Source organism: Dromiciops gliroides, chromosome 2 (genome assembly GCF_019393635.1).
Source record: "Dromiciops gliroides isolate mDroGli1 chromosome 2, mDroGli1.pri, whole genome shotgun sequence".
Taxonomy (NCBI): domain Eukaryota; kingdom Metazoa; phylum Chordata; class Mammalia; order Microbiotheria; family Microbiotheriidae; genus Dromiciops; species Dromiciops gliroides.
In genome coordinates, this window is record NC_057862.1 from 686,450,930 (window position 1) to 686,473,924 (window position 22,995).

The following is a 22,995-nucleotide window of genomic DNA, read 5'->3' on the forward strand; positions in this document are numbered from 1 at the left end:
ACAAACTGAGGCATAGTGGGGGCTAAGTGGCTCACTGACACATCATGAGTATGTGATGGAGATGTCACTTGACAATAATTGCATTTTTAGTGCTTTAAGATTTCCAAGGGGCAGCTAGGTGGTGTAGTGGATAGAGCACTGGCCCTGGATTCAGGAGAACCTGAGTTCAAATCTGGCCTCAGACACTTGACACTTACTAGTTGTGTGACCCTAGGCAAGTCACCTAACTCCAATTGTCTCACCAAAAAAAAAAAAAAAGATTTACAGAAATATTTCCTTATGATATCTCATCTGAACCACAGCAGATCCCTGAAAGGTAAGTACCACAGGATTTTTTTCTTCCCCTCACATGGCCCAGTAGTTAGTGTCTTCCTTTCTAATAACAGTATTTTCCTCTCCCACACCTATAATGAGGACATCAGGTCTATTTCCTGCCCAGGATCCATGGACATCATGCAGGGGATCATCCTTTGTGGAAATGTAACCTGGCCACTGCAGCTATACCTCCGTCCTCCACTCTAGAACCAGAAAAAATCCCACCAATGTCCTTTTTACATGTATCAAAGACAGAAAGAAAAATGGCTTTATCAAAGGAGATGACACAGAAGATGGTGAATTACCATGAATTTTGCATGCTAAGTATTATGGGGTTTTTCCATCTAAATATCAGCTGAAACCTCCTCTGTGTTACCTTGCCCACCACCCCACTATACTATGAAGTGTTTGAGACCACAGCTTCTCAAGCATATTCGTATCCCAGTAGTTACCACAAGATAAGCATTTAAGAAATGCTTCCTTCTCCATTCATTTTAGTCATTCATCTAATCTGCATGTGTATTATATGTATCTAGTTTTGGACAAGCTCTCATCCCCAGTAGAATGTAGTTCCTTGAAGTCAGGGACTATTTTGACCTTCCTTAGTATCCCGAATGTTTACACCATAGACTGACACACTGTAGGTACTTAATGAATATTTATTGACTGATCTACATGGAAAGGAAAATCAAGGTTTAATCAATGTAAGTGGCTGGCCTAAGGTGACCCCAGATCTTTGAATCACAACATCCTGGGAAAGATAGAATGTATGAATGGAAGTATTTAAGCCCTTTGAAGTCAAGGTCCATTTATTTTGTTTAGTTTTGTTTTGATATTCCAAGCACCTAGTATATAATAGGTCTTGGCAAGGGTTTGTTGATTGGTTATTTGTGTACAAGCTGTTTTCCCCATAGAATATAATGTTTTTGAAGGCAGGAAATATTTCATTTTTGTTTTTACATCCCTAGTGTATTGCATACTATTTACTTAATAAATACTTTGTAATTGATGTATTCCTACCAAATTAATGCGAACCTCAATATTACCATGACTTATAATTTAGTATTATTTAGGGGACTCCCCTAGGAGGAAAGAAACAGGAATAAGTTAACAGGGCTTGACTTCCAAATGATGTCATCATTGTGGAAATGTTTGCTGGAGGGAAAATGGAAATTCCCCAGTTTTGTTCAGCTCAAATCATTTAGAACCGTCTCTAGAAATACTATCTGCCCCAAGAGCTCTTTATACTTTCATTTTTTAAAAAATCCCAGAAATCTACTTTTTTTCAGATGTTCTTGGCCTTGAGGCTCAAACCATGGCCTTGTTGGCATCAGGCCTATTGAACCAATAGGACTGTGAGTAGTTTCATAGAGGACATGGTGACATTGACATATATGAATCACACTAAATGTTCCACCTAGGATGAACATAGGTTCATGGATAAAGAATCAAAGGGGACTAACAAGTTATCTAGTCCAACTTCACTCATTTCACAGAATAGGAAACTGTGTCCCAGAGAGATTAATATTGGGTTTTTTCTTTTGTTTTGTTTGTTTTTTTGCAGGGCAATGAGGGTTAAGTGATTTGTCCAGGGTCACACAGCTAGCAAGTGTCAAGTGTCTGCAGACTGGATTTGAATTCAGGTCCTCCTGAATACAAGGCCAGTGCTTTTTCCACTGTGCCACCTACCTGTCCTGAGAGATTAATAGTAAGACTAGCCCAACATCACAACAGTGACAGAAACTGAAGCAAGGTTTAAACTCAAGTGTTTTGATTTTAAAGCCAGTGGGCCTTTTACCACTATGGTATCTACCATGCTCGCGCTCTCTCTCTCTCTCTCTCTCTCTCTCTCTCTCTCTCTCTCTCTCTCTCTCTCTCTCTCTCTCAGGCAATGAAGGTTAAGTGACTTGTCCAGTGTCACAAAGCAGCTAGTAAGTATCAAGTGTCTGAGGTCAGATTTGAACTCAGGTGCTCCTGAATGAGGTCGGTGCTTTATCTGCTGTGCCACCTAGCTGACCCCTACAGTGCTCTCTATCTTGAAAGTCTGGGAGAATTTTAAGGGAAGTTTTTGTTTGGCATGTGCATGCACATATTTGTATATGTGTGCATACGTGTGTGTGTGGTGGGGTGAGAGTATTCAGTTCTATTTAAGCTTAAGTAACAGGATGACCTCTGGCATAACTGCCTCTCTAGAAGGATTTTTGACAAAACTATAGACATGTTCTCTTGTAGAGTTGATAAGAACCCATGTCCTACTTCCTCTAATCCTGGAGACCAGCACTGAAGGCTGGTTTGTGTGATCTCACCAAACCATCATAGGTGTGGGATTTAGTTCTAGGAAGAACCCTAGAAGCCATATAGTCCAGTTATCTCACAACATCACAGGGTTTCAGAGCTAGAAGGTACCGACAGGTCATGGACTTCCAGACATTCTAGCAAAGGTATCCATCCCCTCACCCTCATGCCAGAAAATTAGCCACAGAGGATTTTTCTTGAAATTGTTTAGAAACCACCAGTTGAAGAATTATCACATTCCATTTCTGGATAGATTTAAATAAACAAGGAAATTGTGATTTCTCAGCCTTAGCCTGTGCTACCACAAGGCATGGTAGAATGTACATTCGGCTAAGAGACAGAGGACTTGGATTCTGATCTTTATGAAATTGGGCAATCACTTCACTTCCTGGGCCTTGGCTTCTTTCTATTAAAAGAACAAAAGGGCAGCTAGGTGGTGCAATGGATAGAGCACTGGCCCTGGATTCAGGAGAACCTGAGTTCGAATCCGGCCTCAGACACTTGAAACGTACTAGCTGTATGACTCTGGGCAAGTCACTTAAATATTATTGCCCTGCAAAAAAAAAAAACAAAAACAAAACAAAACAAACAAAACAACAACAAAAAAAAGATGAAGGAAAAAAAGATGAGTGTGTTTGACCTTAATGCCTTCTAAGTTCCCTTCCATATGTCAATCTATGAACCTGTGATTTATCCCAGTCTAGCTCCCCAATTTCATGCAAATTCCTGAGTTCTTTTTGTTTTGTCTGTGACAATTGAATTAGGTTTGGTGTAATTCCTTTGTAGTGCTCTTTACAAAGGATCCATGCCCATCAATAACGTGTGTAATTGAAGTTATATTTGCTGGTCATAGTCACTTGGCACTGTCACTAAAAACAACATTGAAAGCAGAATTACCTGACAGAATAAAGGAGAAATTGATGCTACTCATTCCAGATTGTTTCTAAACCTTATTTTGTACAAAGAGCAAATGAATCAACCTCCTTTACTAGGGTCAATTGAGATGTTCCCTTGGAAGGAAAAAATAGAAACCCCATGAAGTATCAGTCTCAGAGGCCTGAATGGTCTTTTTTTTTTTTTTTTGCCAGATTTGTATGAGGCATGAAGGTGATATCTGAATGAAAATCAGGCATGAAGTAATTTCTGAGGCATCTTTTAGAACAGGAAAAGGTCTTCTGTGATAAGGGAGCGGCCTTTCTCCATTCTTCTTCTTTCCTTTAGCCTGAACTAGCTGTAACTGGTTAAGGGACTTCACCTCCGGGAAGCTAAGTTTGCTCATCTATAAAATGAAACTCATACTCATCATGATTTCTGGCTGCTTCTATATTTGTTATGAGGCTTCAGTTTGATCTTTGATGGAAAGGTAGGGCTTTGGTATAGGGTTTTGATTAGCAATTCTGTTGAAGGCACATAATATAGAGAGATAAAAGGAAGAGAGGTAGTGATGATGCAGATAGATGATAGAGGTAGAGATGACATTTATACAGGGTAACCCAAAAGTCATAATGAAATTTTAATTTTTAATAGCTTAAAACCGCACTAATATTTTTGGAATGCTGTGTAACACTTTCAGGTTTGCAAAGAACCTTACAAATATTATTTCATATAATCCTGACAACAACTCTAGAAGGCAGGAGTTGTTCATATTCCATTTCACAGATGAGAAAACCATGGCAGAGGGGAGGTTTAATGACTTGCCCATGGTCAAAGACCTAGTAAGTTCCTGAGGCTGGATTTAAAATGAGATCTTCTTTAATTCCAGTTTAATGCTTTATCCTTGGTACCAGCTAGTTGTCAGCAATGGAGATGGTGAAGGAGTGAGTGAAAGAGAAGCGGGAAGAGACACACATAAACACATATAAAGGCAGAGAGAGACCCAGAAAGAGACAGAGACATACAGAGACAAAAAACACTGCCATGTGTATGCCTCAAGGCTCTCCCCTGAGCTGCGTTCTCTTCCTTCAGGTCTAAGCTAAATAAAATCCCAACTTCTGTAAGAGGCCTTTTATTTCTGAGTTTCCTTTAAGGGGAGTACTTTCCCTTCAGATTACTCCCAGTATACACACACAGAGACACACACAGACACACACACACACAGGAAATGCATATATGCATATATATTCGCTATGCATAGTTGTTTGCATATGTTCTCTCCAATTAGAGTGTGAACTCCTTGAGAGCGGGGACTGTCTCTTTCATTTCTTTGTATGAGCAGCTCTTTAAAACAGTGCCTGACGTAATAGATATTGAACAAATGTTTGTCCTGAGTTAAATAGGTTGTCATGAAGCCAAAAGCAAAGCTGAATTCATGGTGAGGCTAACAATCTCTACATTTGTGTCTAATGACTTTTATTTTGGAACCTTAAGTCCATCTAAGGCAGAGGTGAAAGTACAGGTGTGAATTATGTTGACCCAATTTCAGAGATAAATAGATGACAGGGGGATTTAGCCCCATGTGCCATTGCCATAATCACCTTCATCACAAATTTAATTTGTTTGTCTTTTTTTTTTTAGTGATATAGATACTATAGATATAAGGATTCCTCTTTTTACAGAAAAGGAAACTGAGGACCAGAGAAGTTAAGTAATTTGCCCCGATCAAACAGGAAGAAGAATTCACACACAGGTCATCATGACTCAATTTCCAAGACTCCTTGCACTAAACCACACTCCTTTTTGGTTTTGTTTTACTTCTCATTTTTGAATTGGTGCCTTTGTGGTTTATCTTCTTTCCATCCAAATCATTTCCCCAAACTTCTTCCCACCTTGACACTGAACCTTTCCTTTTAACAACAATTATAAAAAGAAAAGTTAAGCATATCCAACCAACAATGCAATCGCAGGTGATAATATATGTCATATCTCACCCTGCTTCTACAGAGAGGAGAGACATCTCATATTATTTTATATTCTCTATTAACCAGAAAAATGTATATTTATTTCAATTACACATTTCCTCCTATAAGAGATTTTGATACTTTCTTCACTTCCTCCTATAAACACACCCTTGTCCTCCTAGTTTCTGAGCATCAGGTAGCAGAAAGAACAATGGAAGCAATAGAGGGAGGACAAAGCTATGTTGGAAAAACCCTATTGATATTAATTCTTAGAGATCTAGCCAACAGAAGGACACTTATTTAATCATTCTGAGCCATTTTTTCACCATCATTAGGATATGGATAGGGCCTGAAAACTTTGATGTCATTGACATGGGAAACTCCCAAATGAAAAAAAAGCTGTCTATACCAAGAATGGTTAGCACTTTTTTTTAGTGGGGTAATGAGGGTTAAGTGACTTGTCCAGGGTTACACAGCTAGTAAGTTTCAAGTGCCTGAGGCCGGATTTGAACTCAGTTCCTCCTGAATCCAGGGCCAGTGCTTTATCCACTGAACCAAGTAGTTGCCCCCCACCCCCACCCCGCAACCAGTGGGCACTTTCTCTGCAACATAGAGAATTGCCCAGAACATCCAGAGATTACATATTTTGCCCAAGGTTACACAGCAAGGAGGTGTGAAAAGAAGGTCTTCTTCCCTCTGAAGACAGCTTTCTCTCCTCTATGCTATACTATTGCTGAAAATAATAAATGGGCAAAGTTACCTAGATCACCAATATCATAGGAATGAGGCAGGATTAAATGAGAATCTACATGTAAAACCTTTGGCAAAACTTAGAGAGCTACAAAAATGTCAATTTTTACTATTTTATTTTCTTATATTAGAGCTTACTCAATCAATTAATCAACAAACATTTATCAATGAGCTACTGGAGACCAAGATATTTAGGTCTCAGACTGGCATTGGGTTTTGTTTTTTTTTAGCTTTTCCCCAGCCAGGGAAGAGAAGACAGACGTTATCATGCATCTGCTTTGGACTGGGAGGTTAGAACCTTTTGTTGAAGGGGAACAAGTAGGAGATGGATATTTCTATGTCTCCCTCTGTCTCTATCTATCTCTCTGTCTCTGATTTGATTTATTTCTATGTCTCTGCCACTCTCCTTGTCTCTCTGTCTCTATTTCTCACCATCTCTCACAGTCTCTGTTTCTTTTTCACTGTCTCTTTCTGTCTCTTTGTGTCTCTGTCTCTCTCCATTTTTCTCTGTCTCTGTCTTTGTCTCTATCCCTCTATCTCTTTCTCCATCTTTCTGTCTCTGTTTCTTCCTCTCTGTATCTGTTTTTCTCTCTTTGTCTCTCCCTGTTTCTGTCTCTCTATCTCCCTGTCTTTCTGTCTCTGTGTCTCTGTCTCCATGTGTTTCTATCTCTCTGTCTCTCTGTCTCTATGTCCCTCTCTCTCTCTCTCTCTCTCTCTCTCTCTCTCTCTCTCTCTCTCTCTCTCTCTCTCTCTCCCTCCTTCCCTCCCCCCCACCCCTCACCTGAGTAAATGCCTGAATTTCTGTTCCAAATTTTATCTCTTCAAAACTGTGCTTACATTAAAAAATATTTTAATTAACACCAATAAGGGTTGTCTCTAGATAAAGAAAAAAAAATTTAATCATTTTATTGGAGTCTGTGAGTCTTTGCAACCAAAGGAGAGATACCAGAAGTTAGTGGTTAGCTGAAACTTAACCAACAGGAATATATTTAGTACTGAAGAGTTGTGCCTCTATCTAAAAGATTAAAATTCCCATCTAGGCAGGGTCCTCAAAAATAATGGTTTTATCAATAACTAGTATTGTTGATAAACTTTCCAGAGCTAAAAAACTGGATAGATAAGCCCCCCCTTTTGTGGCTAGGGATGGCTAATAAGATCTAACATGCCAGAAGTAGGATTACCACTTACTGAAAAGAGAGCAGATGAGAGATGTGACCTGAGAGAATCTAATGCTCAAACCCAGGCTCCACAGTCAGTGCCAGGCATGTTCTTGGAGGAATTGACTCCTCATTTTTCCAGAAAAATAAAGAGCAATTACTCCTTAGCCAAACTCTCCTCCATAGGTGACATATGATTCCTACAATAAGCTAGATTTAACTGATGGAGAAACAGAGTCAATCCTTAGACCACTTCTGCTTTTATTATATAGAGGTAAGCATCATAGATGATAGAGTGATAGAGAGATAGATGAGATAGATGATAGAGACAGAGAAATAGATGATAGATGATAGAGAGATAGAGATAGATAGGTAAATAGATAGATAGACTGAGAGAGATATAGATAGATAGATAATAAATAGATAGATTCAAATATAAAACACATTGAAAGTAAATACTAGGGGCAGCTAGGTGGCGCAGTAGATAGAGCACCAGCCCTGGATTCAGGAGGACCTGAGTTCAAATGGTCCTCAGACACTTAACAATTACTAGCTGTGTGACTCTAGGCAAGTCATTTAACCCCAATTGCCTCACAAAAAAAAGAAAGAAAGAAAGAAAGAAAGAAAGAAAGAAAGAAAGAAAGAAAGAAAGAAAGAAAGAAAGAAAGAAAGAGAGAGAGAGAGAGAGAAAGAAAGAAAGAAAGAAAGAGAGAGAGAAAGAAAGAAAGAAAAGGAAGCAAATACTATATAATTTTTGTAGGGAGCCACCAGAAACTTAGGAATACAAAGTTTTCATAGTAGGTAGCCTTTGAAGAAAACTTCCAATGAAAATAGGGTTCTATAACTTAGAGAATGTACTCCAGGCATGAAGGGCAGTCTGTGCAAAGGAAAAGACTGGAGATGGAATCTTTGGTCAAGGAATGGTAAGGGACCTATTTTGACTGGAACTTAGAATAAATGAAGAGTAGTTAATAGGTCTGACCACGCCCTCCCTAGAGAGTACCTATAAGCTTCCGATTTTACCAGACAATAATATTGAAAACGAAAATAGCTCACATTTTTCTAGCTCTTTAAATTTTTTGTAAAGCACTTTGCAGATATCATTTCATTATTTTTTCTATTCACACAACTTAAAGTTAGCAGGTATTCTTACTCTTTTTTGATAGTTTTGTTTTATTGTTTACAGTTAAGGAAACTGAGGAAGGTTGAAGTTTAAGTGACTTGATCAAGGTCACACAACTTGTATAAAAATATACTTTTGGAAGACTGGTTTTGGAATGCAGTTACTTTCACTTAAAAACATAGACTTGTTTGACAGGTGAATATCATGAATGATCAGAAGTCTAGGGATAAATTAGTTGTCTACCTGGATTTTTAGCGTGAACTCCAAATTCCTTATCATATTAATTGAAGTCAATAAAATTTACTAAGACAACTAACATGTGCTAGGCACCCACCAAGGATGTAAAGAAAAAGAAAAGAAAAGAACCTTAACCATAACTATGGCTGGAATTATCATTTGGTGACATAGAATTGAATAGGAATCAATCAATAAACAAGCATTTACTAAAATCTTATAATAGACTAGTCATTGAGGTAGCTATGGTTCATAGAAAAAAAAAGGAAAAAAGAAATGTTTCTTATCCTCATAAGTTTTCTATTCTGTAAGGGGAACATATATGTTGACAAGTGTGAAATATGCAAGTTCACAACACATGTGAATAACAAATACATAATATGAAACTGAGTGGGGAAATGGTAGCAATTGAAAGGCTTCTGTGATAAGTCATAATTGAGTTAATTTAAATAAATAGAGATGCTTAACATTAAAAAAAAAGATAATAGCAATTGGTCCCATCACTTTATGGCAAACAGAGAGAAACAAAATGGAAGAATTGTCAGATTTTATATTCTTGAGCTCAAAGATCACTGCAGACAGTGACAATAGCTATGAAATCAAGATGCTCCTTGGAAGGAAAGCTATGGTAAATCTGGACAGCATACTAAAAAGCAGATACATCCCTTTGCTGACCAAGGTCTATATAGTCAAAGCTATGTTTTTTTCCAGGAGCAATGAATGGCTGTGAGAGTTGGGCTGTAAGGAAAGCTAGACACCAAAGAATTAACACTTTCAATCTGTCTTGCTGGAGAAGGTTTTGGGGACTATACTTCAAAAGGACACATACTGAAGCTGAATCTTGAATATTTTGGCCCCATAATGAGAAGCTGGTACCCATTGGAAAACACCCTGATGTTTTGAAAGATTGAAAGCAAAAGGAGAAGAGCAATCCAGAGGCATGGATAGATAGTGTCAATGTAGCAATACACATGGCCTTAGACAGAGTTCGGGAGATAGCAGAGGACAGAAGGCCCTGGTGTATGGGATCGCAAAGAGTCAGACACGACTATATGACAACAAAGGGATGCTAAGAGTCCAAAGTGATGAGGGGGTATATTCCAGGACTGGAGGGCTGCCTGTGCAAAGACAGAGGGGTGGGAGGAGAAATGCTTTGCAAAAGGAGTATGTACACTGAAACAGAGAATGTGTGAAAGGAGTACCCTTGTATATCTGCAAAGCTAGATTAGAATCAAATGGCAATCTAATTTACATGATTAACAGGGGAGATAGCCTTTTATCTCAGAGGCAATTGGGAGCCACTGAATCTTTTTGAGCATAGGGATGACATGGTTTAGATTTGTGCTTTAAAAATATCACTTTGGTAGCTAGGTGAAAAATGCCTTAAAAGAAGGTAGGTAGACCAGTTTGGTGACCATTACAATTGCTCAAGCCTGTGATCATGAAGAACCAAACTATGGTGGTGACTCTGTGAGGGGAGAGGAGAGGAGAGGAAATATTTGAGACACTGTAGATAAATCTACAATTATGTGGGTGGACACCTAGGTGGCACAGTGGATAGAGCACTGGTCCTGAAGTTGGGATCACCTGAATTCTAATCTCAGCTCAGACACTCACTAGCAATATGACCATGGCCAAGCCATTTAACCCCCCCACACACACACACACATATGTGTGTATGTATATGTATATGTATATATGAATATATATGTGTATGTATAATGTCACTGAACCCAGATGGCTCTGGATGAGAGAGTGAAGTTGATGACCTTGCACAGCCTTCCCTCACTTAAATTCAATTCACTGCAAGTAATGACATCACCCTGATGTCATGGTCTTCTTTGAGAATGAAGGGCAACAACAGCAGAATAATATAGAGTACTTCAAGAATGTCCCTCCCTGCTTTGACAGGTACATCAGAAGGGAAGAGAGATGGGTCTTGGCACAGGTGAGTCTGTTGAGGGACATATACAAACAAAATGACAGAAACATCAGAGGTGGCAAGAGTCAGAGGGGGGAATGTCCAATGAGCCAGCATATATCAGTTTCCCTGCTGACTGCCTTGCTGTGTGAAATGATTAAACATAAAGTTAGTGACATATGTCTGATGACTTACACGCCTGCCATGAATTTTAAACAGAGTGTCTTATCTGTGTAGTGTCTTTTCCTCAACCCTAGCTAAAAAGGAGGACTCTTGTCTTGAGAGTTCCTTGATGCATTAGGGCTAGATTGATTTTAGAAATGTGGTGCTGCCAGTGGTTAACTGATTTTTCCTCCTCCTTTCCTGCTTCGAGAAATAAAAGATGCCTCTCCCCAGGGAATTAATTGAGACCCATTGGCCATGTCTCCATACCACATGGCTCAATATTTATCTTGTGGGGATCTTGAAAGCCATCCTAGGGCAGCAGAGATTGGCAAAGGAAAGAAACAGTATAATATAGTTGAAAATGGACAAGATTAGAAATACAAGGACTAAGGTTCAAATGCCTGCTACTTACTTTGGATGTGTGCTTCAATTACCTACCTGAGTAACTGCTCTTCATGATGGTGTTTCCCACTGCCATGCCTTAGCACAGGCTCTATCCGATCTCTCCCCCACTGTCAAAACTTAGTATCTTGTCCAAAGTCAAGGAACCAGTATGTATATCTGATATCTAGATTAACCTTCTTAAGTGATGTAGATTTTTTTTCCTTTTCTCTGTGCTGTCTTGCTTAAGTGATGGAGTACATCAAAAGGCTAGGACTTGCCCAAGAAGCCAGGTAAGTCAAGCACTAAGTGAAGTAGCATCTTAATATTCTGAAGTCATGCAAAATTATTTATTGGCATCTTCCTGAGTTCAAATCTCACTTCCAACACTTTCTAGCTATGTGAAACTGAGCAAGTCACTTAACCCTGTTGGCCTCAGTTACCTTATCTGTAAATTGAGCTGGAGAAGGAAATGAAAAACCACTGCAGGTTCTTTACCAAGGAAACTTAAATGGGGTCAAGAAGAATTGGCCATAACTGAAAATGACTGAACTATTAAATAGGCAATCCATGCAGAAAGCACCAGCTTTGATAAAGATGGGAAGGAGAAGCTAGTGAAAGGAAACTTTAATATACAGATCAAACAGCTCTTTACAACTGCTAAAGAATTAGAGAAAGCACCCACTGCTGAGGGCTGAGTCTGGAGAGGTTTCATGATCTTGTCTGGCTGATAATCATCAGAGCAAAATTATTTATTCCTAGCTTGGCTCCTCTCTTTCCATGGTTCTGAAATACTTAAGCAAAAGGTCAAATGAAATAAGTCTCAAGTGTGGGCACAACTGAACCATAAGGCTTATCTCTCTTCACACACTTCTGCCTGCTTCTGCCTCCCCCCACCCCCTCAGAAATGAAGTACATTCATATTGACATCTAGAGCTGGAGAAATCTACTTTTGTCCCACCTCATTTTTGTTAACAGATGAAAAACCTGAGATGCAAAGAAGTTACATAAATTGCCCAAGGTACTGAGACAAGATTCTGTCATCTATAAAGTCAACAGATTGTGCTGTGCACGGTTCAATGTTGGTTGACATCTCAATTAGAGTGATGGCAAGTACATGAAATTCTATATGGCCCTGGGAATTTGTTTTATTGTACAAAATCAAGCAAGCACAAAGACATCAAAGCACGCTGTGACCACTACCTGTTTCTGAAATCCTTACCCCCTTCACCTGTGTTAGCAATCTCAGGGCCAGCAAAGAGTCTTCTGTCTTTCTTCCTGATTCTGTTTTCCTCCATAGACAAATAGCTGCCTTGTCTTAATTGATCTAGGTCTCCATCATTTCTATTATCTATCCCCTTCATTCCACTCAAAGACCACCATTCTACTTCAAGCCTCCTCACATCCTGCCTGGATTATTTTTGCAAAAACCTTCCATCTCCTATCTCCACCCTATCCCCTGACAAGAAAATATTTCCCCCACTGCTTAGAATCTCTAAATTCCTTTTCGACTCAACCCAGGTATCATTTTCTATGTGAATCCATTCTTGATTCTGCCAAATTGCTAGTTCTCTCTTTTTCTATCTCTGTAGATTTCTCCATGCCTCTCCATCTCTGTTTTTCTGCTGCTCCCTCTGTTTCTGTCTGTCTCTTTATCTCTGTCTCTCTGTTTCACTTTCCCAACCCCCAAATACCTTGCATTTTCTCATCCATTCATGTTGTGTCTGTTCATACATAGTAAATTTCTTGAGGACAGTAATATTTTGCTTTTATGAATTTAGGTCAAATAGGCAACTGGCCTGGAACTTATAGTCTTAGGGAACTACATAGGCAACAGAATGAAATGTTAATTGATTTAAAGAATTAATTTTCGTTTTCACTCAGCAAAATATATCAGTTTTGGAATTTGAAATCAGGCTTTTTCTTGAAGATTTCCCTTCTATCCATTACATCATGTTAGATCTCATGTAAAAAAAATCCTTACGTGGTAATGCAGGATATGTTTAATAAAAGTTTATTGAACAGCATTAAATGAACAATCAAGGAGAGCTAATTCAATCTCAAGAGCCTGCTGCTTCTCTTTCTACAGAAAGTGCTCCCAATGGCTCACCCTTCTGGCACTGTTCATTTCATCTTCAGAAACTTATCAAATATATTCTGCACCATAAAAGCTCATTTTCCTTCTCAGTACATATATAATTATTCTGATTAAACTTTCCAAAAACAATTCAACTTCAAGAAAACAGTCTACAGAATTGCACGACAGAATGACCAATGAGCTGATCTACCTGAATAATTGTGCTGCTATCTCATAGTATGTTTCAATGGGCTTGGATGAACTGGATGTAACCCAGACATTCAGCTTGCCTAATTACCCATGGAGGGTTGACAGCCTTGCTAATCTCAGGGACTGGTCCTCCCTATGTTTCTGGCCATTCAAAAAGCTTTAGAGGGTGCTCCAAGAATAATGGAGCAGAACAAATACTTCATCCACATCAATTCATTTAGACATGTAAAAATCTAAGCTATTTTCGAGAGGTAATGGTATATCATCCTTTATACTTAACCCATTGTGTGTGTGTTTTGGAGGTAGGTTTTCATGTATGATTTTTTTTTCAAGTGCAGAAAACTCATTTTCCCCATAAAGACGTTCAACTTACAGTTTTGAGGAATTGCTTGGGTCAGTGAGAGTGCAAATGATTTGCTCAGGGTTAATTACCTAGTATGTATAAAAAGCAGAACTTGAACACAGGTCTCTCTGACTTCATATCTGGCCCTCCATTAATTTTGCATAAAACTGCTGCTCTTAATGGTTGATTAGTCAGTTGTCATACTTTGTGCTTGAAGAGGACCAAAATCGCATGTTGGAGTAGAGGTACAGTGTATCTCACTGTGGCTGATCAGACCAGTATGAACGTGGGATGCAACCCACAGCTTAGGCACAAATGATCCATCCATATGAACCTTTGGAGTGGATTTGTCTCTGAATTTGCACATCTCACATTTCTTTTGAGCTATTGAAACTCTGCGTCACTCACAGAGCATAGTACTCTTTTGGGTTCAGCATATCATGGTGGGAGGTCCTTTATCAATATCTCCCATGTCAAAAATCAATTCCAAAGTTCTTCAGAGAGACCTTGAGATTGTCCTTGTATTCTTACCACCACATAAGCACTTGTCTTACATGAGTTTTCTGTTAAATGGTCTTTTAGGCAAGTGTCCATTTGATATTTTAACAATGTGGCCAACCCATCGGCATTGTGCTCTCGGCAGTAGAGTTTGAATGACTGGCAGTTTAGCTGAAGAGAGGACCTCAGGGTCCAGTACCTTATCTTCATACATATAAGTAAAAGATGATATAAGCAAGATAAGTTGGCACCTATACATTATACAAGTCAGTCAATACCACCATATTAACTATGTACTCTAAATCATGTTATGTGGTTTTAATTTTGAAAAATAGTACAAAGGTGATATTTTAAAATTACATATATTATTATTAATGATCTCCTTTGATTTATTCTCTAATAAAATTATTGATCCAAATCTTCAGCATAATTTATCACTTTATTTGATACTTTTTAAAAAATTTCAGGTTAAAGCATTGTCTGCCCTTTAATACAACTGAAGTTTTAGCATTCCAGACCAAGACAGATTTTTCCTCCTTTTTCAGAAGGTGACTTTTTCCTTTTTTTTTTTTTTTGAAATAGAACTTCAGTACTTTAAATGATATGTGATTTCATTGGCCTGAGATCCCATTATGATGTATAAAATATCTGGGATGAAGTAAAATAATGGCATTTATTGACATGCAATAGATCTTACATTTTGGACATTTGTAAAAGTATTTTATATAATATACAGCCTCTTTTTTGCAGTTGCATCTTTTACATTATTTATCATTAATTTCAAGAGCTGTTGACACATAAGTTAATGTTTTCATCATGAAATCACTCATTCCTTTGCACATGAAGTATACCTTTGACAGAAGGGCCATTTTTCTAAAGTCTTGCTTTGATTTTAGCTGGCCTATTTTCAACGGGGTTTACAATCAGTTAAGTTCCCTGGTCACTGAAGCATGTGCATCTCCATATCTCAGAGAAATTTCTTAATTTTTCATGACATATGGCAAGGTGCAATGTCATATTTCCAAAGTCCATCTCCATTTGGTAGATTGTCTAATTCTGCAATAATTGTGCATCTCAGTAACGTAATGTATTTATCAGAGTTCATCATTTCTTCAATGCAGACAAAACTTGCTTGCCCATTGAAAGGGACAAGAAAAGCCTGAAATAGTTTTAGGGATTGTGTTATTTTTTAGTCTGCTGGAAATGCCCATATTATACAGTTTAATCTGGAATTTTTATGACAGTGATGTTGGTATAGCCTTGGATGACAGAGATCTTCATTTGCACAGGTGATTTTTACAATGTTCAGAATTCCAATGTTTGCATTGCCTTTCCTAGGAAAACCATCTTTTTTCTTCTTTATAACAACACTTTGCTGCAGTTCTTTTTTATTTGTCTTCTCACTGTTGTTTTTTCTGACATCAAGAAACTTATACCTCACATAATATTAATAAAGCCAGGGCAGCTAGGTGGCACAGTGGATAGAGCACTGGCCCTGAGTTCAAATCCAGTCTCAGACACTTCACACTTACTAGCTGTGTGAGCCTGGGCAAGTCACATAACCCTAATTGCCTCACCCAAAAAAAAAAAAATTAATAATGCCTTACTATCTTCAAGATTCATCTAAATATGTGGGGTTTTTTTGGGTTTTTGGTTGTTTTTTTTTTTGCTCTCCCACAACCCAAAGAGATTACTATGCTGTTTGGCAGTGATAGTTTTCAGTTATATTTACATGAAATTCATCTGAGTGCAGGATAAGATATATTCATAGACAGCAGTGAGATACTATTCTTGCCTGATGTAAGAAAACTAAAGTGAAGGAAGGAATGAATGATGGACATTAGGAAGAATGGAAGGAAGAAAGGGAAAGGAAGAAGAAAGAAGGAATAAAGGCAAATGGGGGCAGCTAGGTGGCACAGTGGATAAAGTACCAGTCCAAGATTCAGGGGGACCTTAGTTCAAATCCAGCCTCAGACACTTGACACTAACTAGCTGTGTGACCTTGGGTAAGTCACTTAAACCTCATTGCTCCCTGCAAAAATAAAAAAAGAAAAAAAAGTAAAGAAAAAGAAAAGAGAAAAAAAATGAAGGAAGAAGAAAAAGAGGGGGATGGAGTAAGGGAAGAAAAAAATAAATAAAAAGTGACAAAGGAAAAAAAAATACCAAACATTTATAACAGCATCAATGAAAAGGCACAATTAGCCAAAGTTTAGAAAAGTTTGTGGAGTAAATATGCTTTCAAATGAAAATATCTACAGTTGGATCAAAACTACTAAGGTTTTTTTTTTTTTCTCCTATAAAGACCTTCCTGGCTGCTAACTTCTTTAGATTTTTTCTCATTATTCATTTACCATTCAGGTGTCAACCCCCTCCCACCAATTAATTGTTTCCTCCACTTTTTTTATACTAAAATTATTTTTGTTTCTCTTTAACGCTCCAACTCTCATTACATTGTATGTTACTTAAGGGGGGAAACTGTTTCATTGTTTATCTTCCTTTTCTCAATACCTAGCCCAGTGGGTGGCAATTAGAAGGTGATTAATAAATGTTTGTTCAATAGAATTGGGTTGAATCTTTGCCTTCTTTGAATAAATTGAAATAGATTTTTGTATGTTAAACTTTTCTTTCCCTATAAAGACATAATGAATGTATGTACTAACACAGACACATTGCCTTGAGAATTTTTTCCCAGTTTACGAAGGCACAAGAGTAAGAAGAAGCCAGTCTACATTTTGAAGAAACTGTTCTCTATGTCTTTTGAATCTATCTACATGAAATTTATCTTCCAAGTGGGCAGAACAGGATACATTAATGGACACCAGTGAGACACTATTCTTGTCCGACACGTAACAAGACTCAAGTGTGACCTGAATGGTTCCCTGGTGCTTGAATTTATATTCCTCTCAGAGGCATTGGAGAGTGTGTTTCACCACAAAGAGCTAAAATCATTGCAATCATTGTTTATAAATCTTTTAGAAAAATGCATTTTCTTAGCAGCAGCTATGGCAACAGGGAACTAGAAAAGACATCGGGAAAGAATTGAGTGAGGCTGCTTGGGGTAATATCCACAGGATTTATATTTTAGTATCTTCCATGCTGGGATCCTGGGAAATCGGAAGTACAAAATCACTCAGCAGACACAAGCATGGTGTCTTGGACCGCATTGTGGTTTTTTTCTCCTGCCTGCAGGTTACATGACCTTTGACAGCTATTAAAGATTCTCAGAGTCTTTTGATCAAACATTCGTTATTTATTAAGCACTTAAATTCCAAGAATTATGCTAAGATCTGTGAAGATATATGTGTATATGTGTATATTTGTATGTATATGTAGGTATGTATGTATAAACATGACAGCCTTTCTTTCCAAGGGTGAACCCCTCTGAAGAAGACAATACGTAGGGGAGATCAGTTCCAGGGCAGATGGAAGAAAAGTTCTGAGTGTTCAGGTACCAGGTACTAAATGTAAAGGAAGAATCTTGGTTTCTGTCTCACAGGACCACTTATGAGGTAGCAAGGCTGAGGATCAGAAGTGAAAGAAATATCCAGTTCCCACTGACCTGGAAAGGGGAAGTGGATTTGCTGTTCAACCATGAAGGTAAAAGTGGAAGGGTCATTGAGAGGAAGTTTGGGGATAGTTGGGGACAGAGAGGGGGAAGTGAGACAAAGGATATCCTTGGCTTCAAGTAACTTACATTCTAATTAGGAAGAAAAACAGGCAAATACCATATCAACACAAGAGTGATCCAAATTAAATTGAATATCATCTGCAAAGAGAAGGCATCAACAGTGTGGAGGCTAGGAAAGCACACCTACAGAAAATGAGATTTGGTTGAACTTTCACACTGCGGGAATGTAGGACAACCATTACAAAGGCATGAAGAGGGAAGAGTATATGGAGAATTGTAAAGTGGTCAATATGACTATCCCAACGTGTATGTAGAGGGAAATAAAATCAAAGAAGATTAGAAAGATAGAAAGAGGACCAGTTGTGAAGAGTTACAACATTTATCAAGCATTTACTTAGTATGAGGCACTCTGATAAGTACTGGAAGAGTACACATGAACTTAAGAATTCAATTCATACGATTTTGAGGGTACCTTTATCCTCTAATCCATGTTCTTGGGATATTTGTCATATTGGGAGAAGCACCATGCTGCACTGAATATCACTCTGGACTTGGAGTAAACAGTGAAATATTTAATCTCACCTTGATCTTTTTTTTACTATTTTGACCTTGAAAAATCCAAACCTCACAATGTCAACTTTTTCATTTGTAAAATGGAACTTATCATCATTGTATCACCTAAATCAAAACATTGTTGAGAGCCTAATGAGATAATATATGGAAAGCACATTGTCCAGGTTAATGTGCTATCTGCATCTGAATTAAACAATCCTCCATTATAGGAAACATAATCTTCCTTGGTAAAGCTGTTCATCTTTCTGCATTTCTGAACCTTAGGTGAGGACAGAACCATCTAATATTTCACCCTGGGAGAGATGCAAGCTGACAGTCTTCCTTGACTTTTTTCTCTTCCTCCTCTACCCCCACCATATCCCCATCCAATGTATAGCCAATCCTTCTTGAATCAAACTCTCACAACATCCCTTTCATCCTTTCCCTTCCATCCATGGCTCTTCAGTCAACCTAAAAGTCTTTATTAAGCTGCAATTATGTACCAGGTGCTTAGGAAACAAAATTGAAACAGTCCTTGCTTGCCTCCAGCTTTTGCCAGGATAACTGTTAAAGCTATGCAACTGGGCATCCTCAACTCCAGGCTTCTCCCTCTCTAACTGTCCTCAGCATGTTTCTAAATACATTAAGTAAGTTAATAAACATTTATCAGGCATCTCTCATTTACTTGACACTTTATGCTGTTCCTGTTTTCAATGGGTGCATAGTCTCACAAGAGTGACAACTTGAAGACAATGATGGACAAACATGCCAAATACAGTGTAAAATGTGAGATGATTCCAGAGGATTGGCACAGAGATTAAGTACGCATCTGTCTGTGCTTCTCCCTTACTCAAAAGTAATCGATGACCCCCATTTCCATTTGATTAAATAGAGTCTTCTGGGACTGAATTAAAAAAAACACCTCTTACCCAACTCCAAACTATCTTTTCAAAAATATCTTATATGACACCCCATTTAAAGCAGCACAACTGTGAAGTACAGGGTGGTGTTATGAGGAGAATGCTAGGACTGGAGTTAGGATGACACCTGCCTCAAAGGCTTACTAGCTATGTGAGCCTGGACAAGTCATCTAACTTTTCTGAGGCTTAGTTTCCTCGTTTGAAACAAAAAGGGAGTTGCAATCAATGACTTCTATGTTTCTTCCTAAACCAAAATTAATATCTTACAGTCCCATGATCGCATGATGCATGGCCTCATTGTCTTGTGATTGTGTGCTCTTTGATCTTATGATTTATGGTTCCTTCATTCAATGTACATTTCAGTTAAACTGAGCTACTCCCTAACCCTTTGATTCAACATCCCACTGACAAGGGTCACAACTTGTGAAAGGTCGGTCTACATCCCTCTAAATGTTCCTTTCCCATACCCACCTCTGGCATTTTCCTTATTTGTACTGCAGCTCAGATGTGATTTCCCATGCAAAATTCTACTGAATCTCCCCTCCTCCTAAAAATGGTTTATATTCTCTCAATGATAAAATCAATTAATATCTTATACTTCATGATTCATCCAATGTTCCAAGGACAGAACTTCAGCCTTCCTGACTCTCCCTCCCTGCATTTTAGAAGAAATGGTTTATTCTACATGTGTATTCAAAGACAAAACATAGTTGATGGCACTGTAAAGTTGTATGAATGCTCATTCATCAACAACTCTTGTACTGCAACTCCTGTTACTCCATTGTTGTTTAATAATTTCAGTCACGTCCCACTCTCCATGAACCCTGTTGGGGGGGGGGTAGTTTCTTGGCAGAGATACTGAAGTGATTTGCCATTTCTTTCTCCAACTCATTTTACAGATGAGGAAACTGAGGCAAACAGAGTTACATTATTTCCCTAGGGTTGCACAGCTAGTAAATATCTAAGGCTGGATTTGAACTCAGGTCTTCTGGACTCCAGGCCTGGCCCTCTATCTACTGTACCACCTAGCCAGGCAGTGCTGGGCACAAATAGACATGTGAGTCCTTGTTGATGGACTTACAAATTTGCTAAAGTTAAGGGCAGCCACATAACAGAAGGGCAGCAGTCTATGCATTATATCATCTAGCTGCCCTATTACCCATAGATTAACACAATTGCCAATAAGTCAAACATGATTCTATTTTTTTTTCACCAGGGATATAAACTCTTAATGTGAAATCATTTATTGTTTATTAAATATCTTTGAAAATATGTCACATGCCCATTTTACCTTCCTTCCCACCAATAATATGTAAAATCTTTACGAGTAGGGATCAATTTGGTTTTGACCTTGTGTCTTTACTGATTTTCACAGTACCTGAAACATAGATGTTTAATGAATACTTATTAGTGTTACTATTGTCATGACTTTAAGATGCCATCTGTGAAATTTGGTTATAAGATTCATTGAACAAGAGAGAGAGAAAAAGCAACACTAAGGCACTGTTTTCTATCAAATTTATTTAATTTATGAAGTATTTCCTTTTTATAACACTAGGTCTTTTTCAATCAATCAGTCAACTAATAGACAAAAACCTATTAAGTAATACAATGTGCTTAGTATTTTGTTAATTGCTAGGAATCCAGGCAAAGATAAACCCACTCCCTCTTCTTACTTATACCCCTTTATAGCTATCACATGCACAGCAGCCATACCCAGATAAGTCATCTCCACAAATGGGCTGAACCAGATTAAAGGTAATGGATGGGCCACATACCCATCTGTGAGTTAGGGGAGTGCCTAGCCAAAGCATATCAAGATTCCCCCCAGTGGAAAGAGCAGATCAGAACAATTTGTTCTAATGACTATGAAAACAACCTAAGCAAGCAGTGCTCTGTGCTTAGAGTTTGGTCAGATAATGAAGAAACCAAGGTCATCTACTGCATTTCAAATCATTGTCAAGCCTCCTGATTTTTGTCCTGCCACTGAACTTCAATGGCTCTGGAAGAGAGAGCCTGTCAATTTTTGCCTCATTTAAATTCAATTCACACGTGTCAAGACATTACCCTGTGATGTCATTAGTCCTCTTTGAAAATGAAGGACAAACAGCAATCCTTTTGCCACTGAATAACTAACTCTGTCTCTAAGTTTCCTCTTCAGTAAGATGTGCAACAATGATTGAACTCCCCATATCAAGAAGTCTTTTATTTTGCATATCAATCCTCTCAGATGAAAATGAAGGAATGGGATTATGTGACATTAATGGTTCCTTCTAGGTTCAAGTCTATGATCTTCTTATCTTCTTAGTAGGATTGAATAAGTGCCTTGTCAACCTTCATGCAGTATGTAAATGTCCATGATGATGATGGTCATGGTAAAGATGGTGGTAATTGTCATGATGATCCTAGAAGTTTCTTCATTCACAACCAATTGCTCAAGTCACCTGTTTTTTGTTGCCAAACTAGAGCAAAGCAGCAGAGATTTGGTTAGTTACTTACAAAAGTAAAACTACAACAATATGTAAAACAATATTCCCTTGAGATTTTTTTTAACACTTTTACATTGTAAAGAGATAGTCCTTTCTAATAGGAGATCTATTTCTTTCTTTTGATGTTTATTGAAATCAGAATGAAATTAACATAATCAAAAATTCATTATAAATGGAGAACTCTTGAAATTGGATATAAGGGGATAGTTTGGGGGGAATATGTAAATCTATAAACCTCTTTGGAAAGTGACCCAGACATACCCATCTCATTCAACTTTGTGTCATGAAGAAAGTGAAGTTATAACTTTGCAAATTGTGTAAAGAAGGAAGGAAGGAAGGAAGGAAAGAAGGAAGGAAGGAAGGAAGGAAGGAAGGAAGGAAGGAAGGAAGGAAGGAAGGAAGGAAGGAAGGAAGGAAGGAAGGAAGGAAGGAAGGAAGGAAGGAAGGAAGGAAGGAAGGAAGGAAGGAAGGAGGAAGTGATAAAAGGAAGAGAGGGAGAGAGTAGGGAAGATGGAAAGGAGGAAAGGAGAGAGGGAGGAAAGGAAGAAGGGAAGAAGGAGGGGAAGAAAAAGGGACAGAAGAGTCAGTGAAGAAGGAAGGAATGAGAAAAAGAAAAGAACAGAGAATGGGTCTGATGGGATTGAAGAATTGTCATTGTAAGCCATAGATTCTAGACCACACTCCAAATCTTAGTGTCATAAAGGATGAGTTAAGACACTTCTGGGTTGATTTGCACAGATAACAAACATTTCTGGATAACTGCATGAATCCCTATTATTCATTTCAAAATGCCTTTTGGGCAAAAGGCCTGCACATTAACAGAATTAAACATAGAATAGCAGATTTTAACTAATATTCCTTCTTTTCACATAGTATTTACAACTAGAACCTAACTGCTTTGTTCTCCTCATTTTGTGCCTCTCCCCTTCACAATCTATCCAGTTGATGAAGATTTGGAAAAGGAAAAAAAAAAAAAAAAGAAAAACCATGCTATATATTACTTATTTCTCAGGCTGTTGATGACCTGTCTAATGTACAGTCTTGCTCATTTTCTGAGTTGCATTTGAAGAATTAACCATGGGGAACATTAGAACAATTAT

General features: G+C 38.1%; 1 protein-coding gene across 4 annotated transcripts in view; it reads right to left on the reverse strand.

Moving 5' to 3' along the window:
* Positions 1-22,995, reverse strand: part of LRRTM4 (leucine rich repeat transmembrane neuronal 4) — an 886,616-nt gene that overhangs the window by 603,216 nt on the left and 260,405 nt on the right. Inside the window, exon 3 of one of the 4 annotated variants that reach the window (XM_043983731.1) lies at positions 21,026-21,868. The exons of the other annotated variants lie outside the window; for them this stretch is intronic. Within the exon in view, the coding sequence (XP_043839666.1) occupies positions 21,842-21,868 (27 nt within the window). The 3' untranslated portion in view covers positions 21,026-21,841. Of the gene's footprint in view, positions 1-21,025; positions 21,869-22,995 lie in introns of those variants that run through there. 4 annotated transcript variants of the gene reach the window in all.